This window comes from Poecilia formosa, unplaced genomic scaffold (genome assembly GCF_000485575.1).
Source record: "Poecilia formosa unplaced genomic scaffold, Poecilia_formosa-5.1.2 Scaffold53, whole genome shotgun sequence".
NCBI classification, from domain to species: Eukaryota; Metazoa; Chordata; class Actinopteri; order Cyprinodontiformes; family Poeciliidae; genus Poecilia; species Poecilia formosa.
The window spans coordinates 2,178,045-2,195,928 of record NW_006799992.1 but is presented as its reverse complement, the minus strand read 5'-3'; the positions used below and the strand labels follow the sequence as shown (position 1 = coordinate 2,195,928).

Sequence of the window (17,884 nt, the reverse complement as noted above, 5' to 3'; positions counted from 1 at the left end):
TTAGAAAAAAGAAACTATAATTATAGTGCTAGTACTTAAATGATGGTGCTTTCTGTCATTTCTTGTCATGCAGTGTTTCATCCATCCATTATCCAACATGCTGATACTTATCTCCAGCAGTCAAAGGGTGAGAGGTCAGTCCATTATAGAGCAACAGAACAAACAATTATGTACACACATCTGCAGAGACTTTAGAGAGTTCATTCAACCTGAAGGTCATTACTTTTGGACAGTGGGAAGAAGCCAGAGTACCTGCACATGCATAGCAATAACCCAAGCTGGGAATTGAACCCAGAACCTTCTTGCTGCAAGGCAACAGTGCTACCAACTGTGTCACTTTGCAGCCATGATTTGTTAGCACTTTTTTTTTCTTTAAATGTTTGGAGAAGACAGAAAAAGTATTTTTAATTCTCTCAGTGTTTTTCTGTTATTCTGTTATAATTTCTCAGCTGCAGCTCCAGTGGCTGCATCTAATGTTCAGTGTCCACTTTGCTAGTCAGACACTAAACATTATCTAAAAGTTTGGGGCTGTCTTCCTCTGTTATTACAAGGTCAAGATCAGTGAGGCCAACTAAGATTTTTTATTTATTTTTTTTACATTTTTTTCAATCCTGCTGGTTAAACTTTGTCTTTCTGCAACAAAACCCCAAATTGTTTAGAATTGCTTTCTATTGAGTTGCCCTTCCATTAATTTGAATTTGGTTGAATCTTGGCAGTCTGTAAAATAGGTTTATGTTTGCTACTCAGTGATTCTTGAGAATAGGGGCAAAACAGGTCTCATGGATGAAGCACCAAATTTGAATAAAATATACACAACATATAATTTTTCAAATATCTGACTAAACTAACCTGGGTCATGTGGGCACAACAATGTATATTTTCCTGGTGTTGCTGAATATTTTTTTATTTTAAACATTGTAGTCAGTGGATGATGCCTGTAAAATCCCTTGTCCAGGAGCAGAACTCAACACATTATAATAGTGTAAAACAATTAAAGAAATACTAAAATCAAATATTATGACAGTTAAGTATAAGTAGTCATATAAGTAATTATAAAAGTATCAATAAATTGAATTAAAAATAATGTTTATATATTTTCCAACTCCATTGAAATTTGTCCCTAGTCTTTGTCAACACCGTCAGACATGAAAAGAATGTAAAAAAAATCAGGCATTATTGGGGGGCACACCAGAACTTCTGAGGACCCCATGATCTCTTTCTTTCTCTTCCTTTGCTAAGGGGGCTAGTTAGCTCTGGTTAGCTTAAGTTATTCTTTAGTTTCTTCTTCTGTTTTATTCCTAAATTGCTTGTCACAACCATGATGTGTCAACACCATAACTGACAACTTTCAAAACTTTGATAAAATTTTGTGAAATAAAAGCTTAATTTTGGTTTACTGTAAAGATTTAATGGACCTGATGAGCTACAATATGGCCTCCTTCAGAATAACATCATATAAATTGAGGTAGTTTGGCTTTTTTTCAACTCCATCAGAGTTTTTGTGACTCTTTCAGTGAAATTGTTGTCAAATCTCACTTAAATGTGCAATTAATTCATTTTAATGTATTTTACATAAATTACATTACTTCACATGTATCAAGTTTTTAATTTTACTCACTAGTTTGTCACCACCTTCGGTTCTGTGTCAACTCCGTCATGCACTGTCAACTCCCTCAGATGGACTTTTTTGTTGGTTTTTGTTTTAAATAATATTTCTTTTGTTTCTTGAGAATCATTTGTCTGTAAAATGAGTAAAAATATCACTAATAGGGTATTTTAAAAATCATTTTATATTTATTTTTGTCAGATGTTGATGACAAAGTTTCTGGGTCAGGTCGATTAAAAATTTAATGAAAAAAAAAATTGCAGCCGGGAGCCTGCATCTTAGCATCTTTACATTTCCTAAACATTATTTGTCATATTTGCATACATAAGGTTGAGAAATAATAATAAAAAAATATGGGAAAATTAAAACCCATTTTGTCCCTATTGTCAAGAATCACTGTACTCTGTTCTATTCAGGCGACATCAGTAGCCTCTTTATTCATATGGATCTGCTTTGGAAAAACTGTAGCTTTCCTATTTGTGCTAGCAGCTTTGTTGTTAATCGCTCACCATTGTTTTGATTGGAAGAATCATTAGTCAGTCATGTTGGCGAACACTACTCTCTCTGGTGAAAGAGGAAGCTGCTCTGTGGGAGGGTCAGTACATGCCTTGCTCAGGTTTGCTTCTGAGGCTCCAGTCTGTTGCAGCCTGTTGTCATTTTTGCAGTTACTTTTGGAAGCATTCTTTTGACGACAACCATGCCGAAACCGCGCTCTTATTTGGTTCTGGAGAACTACATTGGAGGAAAGTTTGTGTCCTGTGGAAATCACATTGACTCCTATGACCCTTCCACCGGTGAGGTCTACTGCAAAGTACCAGACAGCGGCAAAGAAGAGGTAGAAAAGTGCCACATATAGATCATGATGTATTTTAGTGTGTCTTAACATGCATTTCGTTCTTCAGGTGCAATATCCTATCTTTTTTTCCACGTCTACGAATAACTGTAAAATATTCCTCTTTTAACATCATTTTTATGTTTATAATTGTAATAATTTGACTTCATCGTAAATGTTGCTATTGATATTTAATAAGATAGCTTAAATCATTTTGACCATAAGAGCATATTAATTCAGACATCTGCTGTAAAACATTTCAGCAAGATGCACCTTTGCTCTTTGCAGAGTTAACGCAAAAGTAATCATTAAACACCCAGGTCAATAAACGCTGACTTTTCTGCCCCTGGGTGGGAATATTGAAGGGTGCTCTCCGTTGTTGCTTCATAGACTGTTTTGAAAACAAAGCTTTTCATATTTGTGTAAGAAAATATTAAACTGAGGTATTTTCTTATTTGCTTTTGCAGTGTCTGTAAAATCCAATAGGGCTCTCTCAATAGCAGGGAGCTACAGGAAAGATGTTTTCTAGGGTCTCTCCTTAACACATAACTCTGTCTTTAAAAGCAGTGTCCAAAATATCTTTGTATCAAATCTTTATAAATTTAGAAACCAGAGAGGTTTAGTGAACAATAAACTAAACTACACAGACTCCAAAATTAACTACAAAAAGTTTAAGAACACAAAGCCCTGATTTCAGAACCATAAAAAAAAACTAACTTACTCACTTTAGTTTTGTCAGGCAAGATGAGTAAAAATCCCAACAATCTCTAATTTTACCAAGTACTAGAAAATCTGCTGTACTGTATGTGCAGCCGATAATGGAACCTTTAATCTTTAACCATTTCTCTGCCTGTCTTTTGGCTGCAGGTAGATGCGGCAGTGGCAGCGGCTAAAGAAGCCTTCCCTGATTGGTCAGCTCGTAGTCCACAGCAGCGAGGAGACGTCCTCAACAAGCTCGCCGATCTAATTGAAGCCAACATGGAGGATCTCGTGCAAGCCGAGTCAAAGGACCAAGGTGACTTATAGTGGTATCATCATTTTATTAACATGAATCAAGTCGTACCATTTCAAAACCTTCGTTACATGTTAAATGTTTAAAACTAATTATATAAAACTAATTATAATCAAATTCTCTCCAGGAAAATCGATGAAATATTTCCAAGAACACACTCCCAATCCTCCCAGGAGCAGCTGTAGCCAGCACCATGTTAAAGATCAGATGTATTTAGATTGCACTACATAATTTAACGTATGGTAATAGCAAGTTTGACAATAAAATGTTTGGGGTGTTTTTATTGTACAAACTGGTTTGAGTAACTGACTGCATATATTAGCCCCTATTTTCCTACATGATGGCAGTATGGCCAAAAGTTAAAATATATATAACTAAAGCGAAGACAAAATACTTGTCTTGACCCAAAAGCAAGAATAACATAAAATGACACTAATAATGATGTATGTAAACAGAATGTTTGAAACTTGTTTAAAACATCGAGTGCTGTATTGTAGCATACAATATCGAGCATTTAACGTTAAGGTCTTTGGATAAACTGATAGTGATGTTTCTCGCACAATTTGGGTTATCAGGATTCCATTTGTGTTCGGAAGCGAGTACTGGTGATAAGTTTTACTTAAACTCTGCAGGTAAAACTGTGACATTTGCCCGGACTGTGGACATACCCAGGTCCGCGTACAACTTTCGCTTCTTTGCGTCGTCTGTGCTCCACCACACCACCGACTGCAGCCAGATGGACCACATGGGCTGCCTGAACTACACCGTGCGCTGCCCAGTTGGAGTTGGTGAGAGTTTGGCTTGTTTCCCTCAAAGCTTGCAGAGCTTTTGCTTGACTCGTGGGTGTTATCAGATCGTAATTGTTGTGTGCTTAGCTGGCCTGATCAGTCCCTGGAACCTCCCTCTGTACCTCCTGACGTGGAAAATTGCACCGGCAATCGCCACGGGCAACACGGTGGTGGCCAAACCGAGCGAGATGACCTCTGTGACCGCGTGGATGATGTGCAAGCTGTTGGAGGAAGCTGGTAGGACTGCACGTCATAAACTTAAGATGTTCTCATGTAAAATACTTTTTAAAAAAAATGATTATTATTATTATTTCTGCTTTCTGTTCTGCAGGCGTCCCTCCAGGTGTGGTCAACGTCGTGTTTGGCACCGGTCAGAGAGCAGGAGACGCCCTCGTTGGCCACCCAGATGTCCCGTTGATCTCCTTCACCGGCTCCACTGCAACTGCTCAACGCATCACAGAGCGGAGCGCCCCCTACTGTAAAAAGCTCTCCCTGGAGTTGGGGGGCAAAAACCCAGCCATTATCTTCGCTGACGCAGACCTGGAGCAGTGCGTCGAGACAACCATTCGCTCCAGCTTCTCCAATCAGGTGAGGCAATCGCGACGAAGACGGGCTTAAGACACTCAAATATTTTTGTTTGTACGATGTTCTCCGTATACTTTGAACCTAGAAGTATATGGAGGATTTATAAAGCCCAAACTACGGATTCAGAAAACATCCCAGAACAGTGTAATTAATTTGTTTCGGGAAAACTGACTTGATATTATAAACCAGTGAACAACAAAAGTGCGGAAAGCTTTTGTTTTCAGTTTTCTCAGAGCAAGTATTGCCATTAAAACTAATAATAGATGCTTTCAATCCTTCCTGGACATTACTGTAAAGATAATCTTGCGTCGCTGTTGTTTTAAGGCGAGAACTCGCTTGTTCTCAAATACCCTCTGGACGATTGTAATGTTACTGTATCGTACCAAATGCAGTTTACACCAAAGACAGGTTGTGATTATTTTGAAAAATGAAAATTCCTCACTTTCTCTGTCATTCTCTACTCCTACAGGGAGAAATTTGCTTGTGCACTAGTAGAATTTATGTAGAGAGGAGCATTTACTCTGAATTTCTGGAGAAATTTGTAGCTGCAGCTAGGAAGTGGAAGACCGGCGCTCCATCTGACCCAAGCAACAACAACGGAGCTCTCATCAGCAAAGAGCACCTAGAGAAGGTGAGCCGTTCATTTCTTCTCTGTATTTTTGTTTTTTCTGCATGCTTTATTGTGAAACTTTTTTTTTCTCTCTTTTGCTCACAAGGTTCGCAGCTTTGTGGCACTTGCCAAATCAGAAGGAGCTGTAATCCACTGTGGCGAAGGAGTCGATCACCTAGACCTTCCTGAAGCCAACAAGTCTGGCTACTTTATGCCTCCTACGGTCATCTCGGGCATCCCTGACAGCTCCCGGGTCATGCAGGAGGAGATCTTCGGCCCCGTCACTTGCGTTTGCCCCTTTGACACAGAGGACGAGGCTGTTGCCAGGGGAAACGGGGTCCGCTATGGCCTGTCAGCCACTGTGTGGTCCAGGGATGTGGGAAGAGTTCACCGTTTGGCCCAGAGGCTTCAAGCTGGGTTAGTGTGGACCAACTGCTGGTTGGTGAGAGATCTGAATCTGCCGTTTGGAGGAATGAAACACTCCGGTGTGGGCAGGGAGGGAGGGAAAGATTCCTATCACTTCTTCACAGAGGTGAAAAGCATTACCATCAAACACTAAGTAGGATACGTGGGATGTTTGCATAAGATGTGGTTTGTGCAAACAGGGAGATATTTTATTCTTTTTCTTTTTGTAGATCATCTTTTGTGAGCTTCTTTGCAGAATTGGATCAATGCATTGGTATTTCCATCCTCACAGATTTCTAGAACCTTCAGTCCGATCAAATCAGTTGAAGATTGAAGTCTTATGTTGAAACTACAGAAATGTACACAGTAACATGTTAATGTCTAATGAAAAGAAAATAAATAATTTTGTTTTAAAAGGTAGAAGTTTTTTTATTTATTTAATTTTACTTATTTTCTCTCTCTCTTTTCTTTTAAAGTAAGTTTTGGACCGTGTGTTTTCAGAAGTGTGGGAGAGCTACCTAATCTCAGAGAGTATCCATGCGTTTTTGTAAAAGCTTTTTTTTTTTTTTTTTTTACAAAAGTCTTATATTTAAGCCAGTTCCTTTTTTGCGTACATGAATTTGGCAACTAATGTTGATTCTCAATCTGATTCTATTTGCACAGCATTTTTCAGTCAAAAATGTCACCAAGTGTACCAATCGCCTCTCTGTGTATACGCTGCAACAGTGAAAGCTGCAGTGGAAAACCATGATGTTACGTTCACTGAAAATGAGCATGGACACTGCCGAGAGGCAGACAGCAGCAATGAAATAGCTGCAGAATGTTCAGTTTAGTACTGGTTGTGTTCAACATGTGACAACAATAATTTTTCTCATTTTCCGGACTAACAAGTCCCGAAAAAAAAAAAAAAAAAAAAGCCCTTTAAACCTTGCTTAAATCACCCAGAGCTCTGTGGGAGAATGCTTTGATCTGATAAAAAAAAGCAAAGTTTTGAGCTACCAGGATCTTTTGGTAAAGAGTACGGCGGGAAAAAATAAAAATGAGTTGGTTTGGTTTGTGTCTTGCAAAAATATAATTGGGTCAGCAATTTTCAAATGACTGATCGCTGGAGTTTGTCTGATGACATACTGTGATTTTTTTTTTATTTTATTTTTTAAGATGGAATAAATTTGGGACATCTGTTGCATGGATCTCCTAATTCTCCCAAAAATAATACAGCCCTCTGTAGCTAAATTTAAACCCAGGGACCTTCTCATTGTACTGTCTGGTGATAAATGTGATCCTGTAATGTCACATGAGACGACTTTATGCTTACACACTGGAACATGCTGTACTGGATCTTCCTTGGGCCAGTGTGCCAGATACATAAAAACAGGGCACACACGTGGGTGTGCGAGTGGTACATCCGAAGTGTGTAAAATTACACGAGGAGGTGAGCTGTGTAAGGTTCACCGTGAAGGCCGGTGTGTGTTCCACCCTCTGTGTTTTGGTTAGATAACGGGTATTGTGCTGAGTCACGCTGCTGCCTTGCACACACTTCCACAATAGTATGCCTTTCACAATGGGCTATGAAACAGATGCAACTTAACACGTTTGTTGGCTTTTTGTTGCATTCTGATGCACGAAAGCAGATCCAAGTGCTGAAATCGTTCTTTAAATATCATGGTAGTTAGAATTAGGTTTCTCCAAGTGTCAAAAATAGAATCTCAACACAATCTTTTTAATTACATTTATCATCACAGAAGCAATCGGTCTTGATTGTAGAATGATCTAGTGCAGGTTTGTTATAAGTTTCAAGCATCTCTGCTCCGACTGACCAAGATGCATTGTGCCGTGAACTCTTAAAACATGAAGAAAGTAAAAATACAAATGAAATGTTAACCCTGTAACAACATCAGGAACAGTATTTGACATTCACGTCTTAAGAAAAAGGAAAGAAATTTCACGAAAGACCTGACACAGGAGCTGAAATATTCAGTCCCTTCAACTGATCATCTACTGATTTTCATTAGTTCTGTGGAAATCTTTTGTTGCTAAAAACTTATTTCTGTCCGCACTGGGCGTATTATCCTTGATTTTCGACAGAGATCAACAAAAGAAACCAATTGTCTGTTAAATTTAAAAACATCGTTGGCTCCAAAGGGTGTAGTTCCACACTTTCCCCACACGATGGCGATCATAGTTCACATTGATTATTTTGTTGCTTGCTGGAAACCGCTTTCTCGCTCGACGTAACTTCCTTGTTTACTCTCCGCCAACAGGGAGAAATCTGCCGGCGTACCAGTTAAATGGGAATGGAAAAGAGAATTTCCTCTCATATTCTATGAGTTTCAGGACACATTTCTGCGCAGCTAAGAAGTGAAAGACTGACGCGCCATCTCTTTACAGGAAACAAAAACGAAAACTTTGAAGAGCTCTCAGAGAAGATGAGCGACAAAGTGTCAGTGTTGTTATTTATACCTCTTTTCATATGCTGCTGTTCAAAACATTTAACAAAAAGGTTTGCGTCAGAGAAGGGCATGATCTTCTGTTGTGGTTTCATTTCATTATTTTAAAGCTTTTTCGTAGAGCAACAACAATAGCAAAATCCCAGATTAAAATATGTGAAACCTACTGCTTGATCCCATAAGTTGATGATTTTGTTTATGCAAAGTTCGCAGTGGACATACAGCAATATGTGAAGTAATAGCAATCAAATCTAAGTGCCCAATGAAGAGGATTAAAAAAAAATAATAATAAAAAAAAACATAGCCTTCTGGTCTGTGTGAAACTGTCTATGGAAACAAACAAAAGGTTCAGTAAGGATATATAATAAACAAAGAGAATGTGTCCAAAACACAATACTCTACGTGTAAAGCTTCTATTTAGCCCAACTGAAATTTTACATTTTAACATTTTAATTTGGGACAACAATAAACAAGACTCACACCGTAGCAGCCACTTGCAAGTTTCTCAAATGTGATGACATACACGGTCAAAGTCTGTGGAGGTTTGTGCGTCAACCAAATTTTATAATATGTACCTACAAGTAACGGTTTCACGCTGACTTATCCTCGTGTCAGACATGCTGACGCATGAAGGGTGAACCAAAGGGCAGAACAACAGCTAATAAGAAATAAACATAATAAATGGCTTTCTCAAATTTACAACCTGTCATCTACAAAAAAAAGTGGTTTGTCAGAGATTAATCAAGTATAGTGGTGAAAGTTTCCTGCTAAATTATATATTCTGCATGGTTTAAATGTTATATATCTGGCCAGCAGAGCCAGCCCAAATCATAAGTGAACTAAGGTGATGCTAAGAGCTCCAAAACCAGTAAGTAAATAGTTTTAGGCTGCTGTTTGGAGAAAAAACAACAACAACAACGTTTCAGATCTTTTAGTTCTAAGTGCAGCTCATTCTTTAAGAGCTAAGAAAACATAAACTAAATTACGACATTCGGTAGTTTCTGTTTGCTGCTGTAAATGAGCCCCCCCGAGTTGTTTATCAACTCCAAAAAATCCAATTAAACATGACCGGTCCATGCTACTCTGACTTTAAATGGAATCTGTAAATCTTGTAATAAAATCTTCCCTCCTGCCTACTTTTCCTCAGCAGGTTCCTGTTGTAGAGATAATATATCATCTGACGTGACCTCGGTTTCAGTGTAAAAACAACAGTCAGGACCGGTTAGTGTCAGACTCTAACTCACCCCCTTAACCTTTGAACAGTTATATTTTTTCACTCTGCAGGGTATGTGTATATAAAAGGTTGCTTTAAAGTTGCATTATCTTGTGTTTGAGTCATATGTGTATACAAGGAATTTTTTTTAAAATGTTTTTTGTAGAAGTATTCATATGCCTTGAACATATTCACATTTTGTCATAACTGTAAACTTTTTTAGTAGGACTTTAAATGACAGACCAACTAAATGTCATACAGTAAATATGAAATGGCATGATATGTGGTTTTGAAAATGTTTTTCTTTGTTTTAAAAAGTCTGAAAAGTGTGGAGTGTGTTTTTAATCGACTCTCCTGAGTTACTATCCTGGCCATTGTCTATACATGTTCTCGTCTCCCATTGGGCTAAATTTCTTTGGTTGAAATTTTACTGGGCCTATTAGGGAACAGAAGGAGAAGTTGTGAGTTTTTGCACTTTGTTTTAGAATTGTAGAGTGGTGGAAGGTGAACAAAGTCGTTGAGTCCATGTGGGCCCTTCTTCCAAATATTGAATTAACATTAACAGCGGCCTTGTTGGGCTCGACACGTGTCCCTTAGCATTTGGGATGTTTTTGCAGCGCACACAATTTCCGGGAAGCTTCATAACGTGGAAACGCTGTAATACATATGTCACTGCTAAACATCACCAATTGGGAAAAAAAAAAGTGCAAAAGGTAGTTCTTCAGTGTTCCTATGGCTTTGAGTATATTTTCTGGAGACTATAAAAAAAATATGATAAGTAATTATTCAAGATTATTATAAAACAGGCAGTGAAGAAGGAATGTCCCTGAATTTACTTGATACTTGGCAGATTCCTTGGCCGGGTTTCCCTTGTAGAAGAGGTTGAGTGGGATTTCCTGGTGAATTAAAGGTAAAAAAAAAAAAAAAAGCAAATATTGAAGTTTGTGATTGCAATGTGACAGAGTGTTGGATTAGTTCCATGGGTTTGAATACTTGTGCAAGACATTCCAGATTAAATGTAAAAAAAAGTATTGGGTGAGAGTAGACTTTCTGGATTAAAACTTTAACAGAAAACAGCATTTGATGCAATAAAACACTAAAGTAGGGCTTCTCAGTAAGTCTGTGTAAGCCTCTGAAATCCACTAGGAAGCCGTTTTTAATGAAAAAAAGCATAGATTTAAAATCGCAAGACTACTGCAACTGTATGGACTGTTGTGCAGCATCATCCTTTATAAGCACTCCCTTTTGTAGCCCCTGTTATTTTATCTTGTAAGTTCTTTATAAATCTGATCCTGTCGTGTCATCTGAGATTGACACTGGCTGCTTCTGCAAGCAGACTGGGACATGCTGTACTGTGCCTCACTCGAGATCCGACGTGCCTGCTTCAGGAAAAAAGGGCACCCGAGGGGAAGTGCCCCGTCTGATAAGCTAGTGTGTAAAATCACGTCCACTGGTGAGCTCTTTGCGAGGTTCACCACGGAGGCCAGAGTGCGTCCCACCCTCTGTGTTTTGGCTAGGGAACGGGTATTGTACTGTGTCACGCCGCTTGATTGCACACGCACTCACAGTGATATGCCTTCTTAGAACACAGCATGTTATAAAATCGATACAACCCGAGAAGCTTTGTCAGCTACGTGTTTCATTGTGTGCCGACCCACTTTCTAAACAGAACAGGGCCGCATTCCCTCGGTGTTGTTTCGGTTTCCTCCATTTCTGTGACTTTTCTGGTTTTATCTCACATCTCCCCTCTCGCGGACCTTTTAAGTGAGACGGAAAAGCCTCGCTGAAGGAGGTCTCGCCCAGCTGTACGTGACTTCGAGGCCGTGATTTCAGCCCAACCGAGCGTGTAAACGTACCCTTAATTAGCACGCTCTCTGAAGAGTAACGATAGCGCATCTTTCCGCTTTATGTACCGCGGGTAAACAGGAAATTTTGGTCCAGTAGTCAATGTAAACAAGCTGTATTCAGAGGCTTTTTCTGCAAAGTCACTGCTGCGATTTGGGCCTTTTTAGAGCAAAATTCAGAGCAGCAAGTCAATAAAGTGTTTTAATCATCGGGTTTGCTTGTTAATGTTTACCTAAAATACTGTGACAAGCCAAATAGATAGAAAGGTTCTGGTAAGTAAAGGGGATCTCCTGCTATCGGATCAACCCTCTAAGTGACAAAAAATAAAAAATATCCCACAGCATGAAGCAGCCACGACTATTTTTTTAAAGTGAGGTTGGAATATTAAGGACAATGTTGCCTTTTTGCTGTATGTTGCTTGCTGCATTAACACCAAGCATGTACATTTTGATCTCATCTTATCGGAACACTTTTTTTTATGCTTGATGTATTCCTCACACAGCTTGCAACAAACTGCAAATGGTCAATAGCTTTCTTTGTGACTCTCTTCCACAAAAGTCAGATTCGTGATCCGTAGTTGTCCGTTAGTACTAGGACAACATGGTCATGTTTTGTTTGGTTTGCTTTTATGGAGTACTCATTCCATTTTTGGATGATGGATTATAAAAGACTTTTGCGAGTTCTTTAAAAGCTTGCAATCTTGCTTCATAAGCAAACCATTAGTTAAACTTCTCCACTTCATAGTTCTTTTTGATCTCCAATGTTCTCAAACAAACCTCCTAGGCCTTTAGAGGACAATAAGATGTATTAAAACTTCACGGTCGTGATGTTACGAATGCTTTCACGGGGCGCTTTCTTTTCTCCTCGACTCTGCGTCAGTGATGTGTTGAACTAGCAGTGCCCACCGCCTCCTGCTTCTCTCAACATGCTCCCATCTCCAAAAGCTCTCAGTCACATTTTGGTTTGGGGAATTTTCCACAGCGCTTCAGCCTGGATTTCGTTGTAGATAAGCCCCCCCAGATGAAGCTAAGTCCTGAGAAAATACCGCAGTTCAGGCAGGTTAAGCAAACTCAGCCAATAAACCCCAAGTGTGCAAGGAGACAGTGGGAGAGAGAGGAGTATGGAGGGAAGGAGGGGAGAGAGTTACTTAGCTACAGTCGCCCAAATGTTTTCATCTAGATGTCAGTCTCTTCAAGGTGCAATGTACCCAGCAATCTGAAAATAAATGTGTCAAAATCCGTTTATATATACACATATATAACTTTTCATGAGTAACACAATGTTATACTCCAAAAACAAAACAAAACTCTCACACAAAAACTTTAACTGCTGAAAGAGCAAAATTGTTACAAACATATGCATACCTTGCATATGTTTGTCCATAAGCAAGGTATGCATATGGACAAACATGAACCATGCATCTTATTGCAGCCTAATTGAGGCACTCCAGGGACAGTGTTTGTTTTGGCAGTATCAAAATGACATAGAACCACAAGGAAGAAAATATGAATTATAGATGATTAACCTGATTAACCAATTAATAACTGGATCTGAAAACAACAACAAAAAATGTGTTACTAATTTGGCCAGTATTGCTGTATATATCAAGTTGAACTGGGCTTAAAGGCAGATATAGGTGGATGTGAGTGATACTTCTTACATATAAGTCATAGAGATGCTTATTAAGAATGCTATCTGTGCTATTGTAGTGTTGGAAACCATGCTAGAGATGATCAAATTCAACATTTGTTTGAAAATGATCATTTACTGTGACTGTCTAGCGACATGCCCAATGCCTGCTTCTCCTTCAGAGACCACTGATCCTGCCACAAAGCTCTAAAGATTAAGCAAATACGGAAAATGAATGAATGTCTGGATAAAAGTTGTCTTTTCTGATTGTAAAGATGTTTTTTTTTTTCAAACAATTTGTACTTACAAAGCAACTTTAAATTAATGTAAAGTCATAACCCCTTTGAAAGGGTTCTGCATTTGTGCTGCTTCTGGATTGAGGACAGATGCAGAAGAGGTTCACAGATTGTAATATTCTTGAAGAACCATGAGACATTTTAATGGGAGAAGGATTTCACACGTGGCATCTTAAGCAACGCGTTTCAGATCCGCAGGCAGCTGTGTTTCATGCCTGAATAATTAGTTCCTGCATCCTCGAAACATTTCCTTGCCCCATTATCTTTCTGGTGTTGGTGTTTTGAAGCTCTTCACACCAACACCAGAAGATATGCTCTCTACATCTCAAACTGTCACCATAAATAAAAGCTAGGTCAGCAGCTACAGTTTGCATGAAAGTAAGGTGTTAACTCTGAAAAGCTGCACTATTGATTAAGGCGTGAATTGTATATTATAAATGTATCAAAATCCGCTTTGTGCTCCCTTCCACTGTTGATCTAGAGGTTTTGACTACCAATAATTCTTCGTTGATTTCCAATGTTGCGAGATTTCACATTATGACAGCTTATGCTGTAAGAGAGGTTTACACAGCGTTGTGTAACCAAGGGAGGAGGTTGAAAGCTTAGGTCAGCCACTGCAGAGCAAATAATTAAATGAAACCAGGTCAGCAAAGAAATAAATGAAAGACACAGTTTTTAGAAGGCTACTTATGGTCTAATAAACTACAAAAAGTAGTGGGGGGGGGGAAAAAAACAAAACACATTGGACACAGAAGATGTAAAAATAGGAAACACAATGAAATTGCTGTACGGATAGAGCAGCAAATACAACTTTTGTTCCTGTTTGTCTTTACCATTTGAGCACTAAGTACAAAACTCCATGCATCTGTGTTGTTAATGTTAGAGTACGTTGTTTGTATGCATTGGTTAATCCATTTTAACCATTCAAATGTTGCAGAAAAAACGTTTTTGCCTACCAAACAACATTCTTCATTATATTCTAATGCCCTTAATATCGGTGTGTTGAATGGTGTGATGATGTGCAACATTAGCTCCACTTGGTTGAAATATATAAGAAATAAAGGATAGTTGTTTATAATCTCACCTTATTCAATCAGCTTGTTTGGGTTTATCAAAAGCTTCATACATCTAAATTATGAGAAACATTTTAACTAATTACTTCTCAAGGCATATGTCACATTTTTTGTGACTTTTGATGCAACAACTGTATGTAAATTACGTGAATTTTAACTTTTTTAAAAGTATGAAAAAAACTCACATCAAGTAGGTCAACAATAACAAGCTCTAAACAGAAAAGACTATTGTCCTCATCCAGCCTTAAACTGAATGTCATGGCGACAGAGAGCTGTATACATGACTCCTAATTCATTTTAGAGAATTTTTAGAAAAAAGAAAAAAAAATGCTTAATGCCATTATTCTCTAACTGGAATAGTGCTCATTTTTTTCTATGCACAGGAGGACAGATAACGCCAAATCCTCCCCTGAACGGAGAAATAATGAAGCCAGCATGTCAGGGTGGAACAGAACGTTAGGCCTGTCGCCTCCAGCATGGCAGCCTCACAAAGGCCATCAGGGCTCCACGGAGACCGCACAGAGCCGAGGCCTGTCTGTCAGTGCGTGGGTGGATATGAGTGTGCAGAAGGGGGGAGCGGGGCTGGGAGGTCGAGAACTGCCTGCTAACTGCTGACTGGTCAGTTCCAGTCTGTAGGACCAGATGGCTCAGTTTGGCTGCTGATTCCATGCCACACATACCCAGCGATCAGATGTCTGAAGTTACATAAACAAGCATTTACATTTGGTACATGAAACGGTGGTGTTCCACACCTTTCCCATAGTCTGCCTGTTTGCTGTCCTAATCCCCTGATTAACACATCTGCATTCAATGTCATTCTATTCCTCCCCCAATATAAGAGTATAAAGTCACAGGTTTTCATTGTTCATTACTAGTTCATCCACCTGTTCTGCTCTATGCTGCTTGATACTGCTTCTGATTTATTTTTAGATTTAATTGGTTTCATTATTGTCAGTTTACATTTTTGGACTCTTGGGATTTGGAATTGTTTTTTGTACATTTATTTTTGTATTGTTGAATTTTTATTTTTTTATTATTATTTTTTTACTTGCTCTACGTCTGCATCCCTATGCCTGCTTTTGGGTCCTCCAGAACCATCATGGTAAAATCTTTTAATGCCATAATAAAACAGGGTGCTTCGCTGCAGTCACACAATATTACTTTGTAGCTGTAATTGGTGGCTTCATATACTATTACCTGTATGAACACACCTCCATCTATATATATATATATATATATATATATATATATATATATATATCTCAGGTCCTCTAACAGGCCTGGGAGCTTGAGGTTCTGCACTGTATCTTGGCTGTGCCTAGAACACTCTAAAAGGCAATACCTATTCTTACTTAAATTAGGTTTGTATGCTTTACTCAAGTCTCACTAAATTGCTTATTCAACTCAAGTAATGTGAGCAATGTACATGTTTGGACTGAGAAAAGTACAAGACTTCGTTATTTTGAGTAAACTGGATTTGACTATTTTTGTTACTAGAGTGAATGCTTCAGCTCAGCAGTGCGCCTGCGCAGGAAAGTCTGGGAAGCTTCCAGAACGTTTGTGGACTTGCACATTGGAAGAAGCAGACCTTCTTTAAAGGTGAGTTATTTGTCTTCAGTATAATTTCATGTGTCATGTATGCTTTTACTACTCGCATATATTGTTACAGGTTGATTTTTCTTTAAAAAGATGACACATAAAAGTCTTTGCAGGCTAATATGCTAATGTTGGCGTGGGCTCATGGGTCCAACATTAGCTAAAACTACGACGCCTTTTACTTGACAGCCTTTAATGTTTTTGTCCATTGTTGTGGAAAAAAAAACTATTACCAAGCACTGTTCAGGTAAAATCACTCAATCAGGTTTATTTATGAATTGTGCACAACTCAGAGAGCTTAAAGGACAATCAATCATGAAGCAATTCTGGATGGAAAGCTCTGCCAGGCAGAGACAACACATGTGTCTTATATAAAAGGACATTTCTACAATTTTTCTGATGACAAGTGAAAAATTATCCCATACGCTTTAAAACATTACATATTCTTAAAATGCAGGAACAGGAACACAGATCGTCTGTCTGCTCAGGAGGATTTGTTACCTCCTGTCAGAAAAGTGTAAATCTTCACTCTCCGCTTCGGTCACTCGCCAGTGGACCAGCAATAGTTCTTTGAGTGGAGAGCCTTTCAGCTGTTGCTCTGGACATTGTCCTCTTTGCTGTCTAAAGGTGAAGTATTTGATGCTAGGTAGAGTTAAGTTTTGCTGCTCACTCTGTTGCTGTTCCACATTTAAAGATCTAGATGGACATTACAGACAGGTCGTCCTTCACTGTGGTTGATGTGGATTCAGGTTGTTCCTTCCTTTTCGCCCCTCTCCCCCACTCGGTCTCGGTTGCTGCAGCAAAATCCTCCCCCGTCTCTCTCCTCCGGCTTCCTGTCAGTCCAACTTGTTCAGGCGTTGGATCTTTGGGTTGTCCAGATCGTCCCTCAGGAAATGTCCATGTTGTCCACAGATGAAACACGTGTCAACAGTTCAGAGTCGTCTTCTCTCACAGCTCCGAAGCATGTATAGCTTTTCTTCTTCTACGCTGATACTGGACAGCAGACCAGCGGAGGTTGTTAAAGCTCAGTCTCACACAGTTTTCAGTTCAAATGCCCAACAAGAGACTGATAGTTGTCCCCTGGAGGTGATGGAGGTCTTTTTTGTCTTCTTGATCCTCCAGATCTTCTCGATCATTTTCATCGGCTGGTTTTGTAGGAGGGACACCATCTGGTCCATGGGAGGACAGGTTTGAGGAGTTGAGGTCAGAAGACAGATGCACCACGCGAGGCTCAGGCAGAGGGAAAGAGAAAAAGCAAATAGAAATCGATTAGGGTTTGTTTTGTCATTTTCCTTGTTTTCTATATATACATTTATATTTATGAATCTTATTTTAACCTTTTATGTGATCATATAGTTTTAGTCATTTTTTATCCATCCAGTATTATGGCACCTGTTTGTGGAACAATTTGTCATAGAAACCTGAGGGCTAATTGTTGGTACAGCTCTTAGAGCTGCTTTTAGTATGAAAGGGTCCGTTATAAATAAAATTAATTAATTGATTGATCCTTTTAAGATTTTTTTTCATTTATTTATTCAAACACAGAAAAGAAAAATTAAACATATTAAGGCCTGTAATTTATCAACAAACAGCATGACTCGTGTTTAGTCAGGGTGTTGGATTTGGGGTGGAACTAGTAACCATGCATGGTTAGTGGTTTCTGAGTGTCTTTACATCCATGGTGTTTACCTCCTCCTTTTGGCCAGCTAATTATTCCTGCAGGGTACTATAGGGTACTGCAGGCTACGCCTGTTTATCACACAGATCTTGTTCTTGCCATTGAGCTGGCTTCTCAGGACTTGCCTTATTCGTTGGAGGTATTTGGCTGTGGCTCCTTTCCTTGTGACCTCATCGAGGTTGTGATGCTTGTGGTATTCCCAGGTACTTGTAGCTGTGCTCTATGTCTGCTATTGTTCCTTCTGGGAGTGAGACCCCTTCTGTGTGGAT

The 17,884-nt window shown here is 39.0% G+C and overlaps 1 protein-coding gene and 1 long non-coding RNA gene across 2 annotated transcripts in view; one reads left to right on the top strand and one right to left on the bottom strand.

Annotated features, from left to right (window-relative positions):
- Positions 1-2,197: 2,197 nt before the first annotated feature.
- Positions 2,198-6,258, top strand: aldh8a1 (aldehyde dehydrogenase 8 family, member A1). Its single transcript, XM_007552965.2, has 7 exons — positions 2,198-2,441; positions 3,306-3,453; positions 4,083-4,238; positions 4,326-4,475; positions 4,570-4,826; positions 5,293-5,454; positions 5,540-6,258. Exons 1-7 carry the CDS (start codon positions 2,304-2,306, stop codon positions 5,990-5,992), a joined length of 1,464 nt encoding a protein of 487 aa, XP_007553027.1. The 5' UTR covers positions 2,198-2,303; the 3' UTR covers positions 5,993-6,258.
- A 9,924-nt stretch (positions 6,259-16,182) lies between these two features.
- Positions 16,183-17,884, bottom strand: part of LOC107836343 (uncharacterized) — a 19,032-nt gene continuing 17,330 nt past the window's right edge. The window contains exon 4 of the long non-coding RNA XR_001662227.1: positions 16,183-16,527. This is a non-coding gene — a long non-coding RNA (uncharacterized LOC107836343). The remainder of the gene's footprint in view (positions 16,528-17,884) is intronic.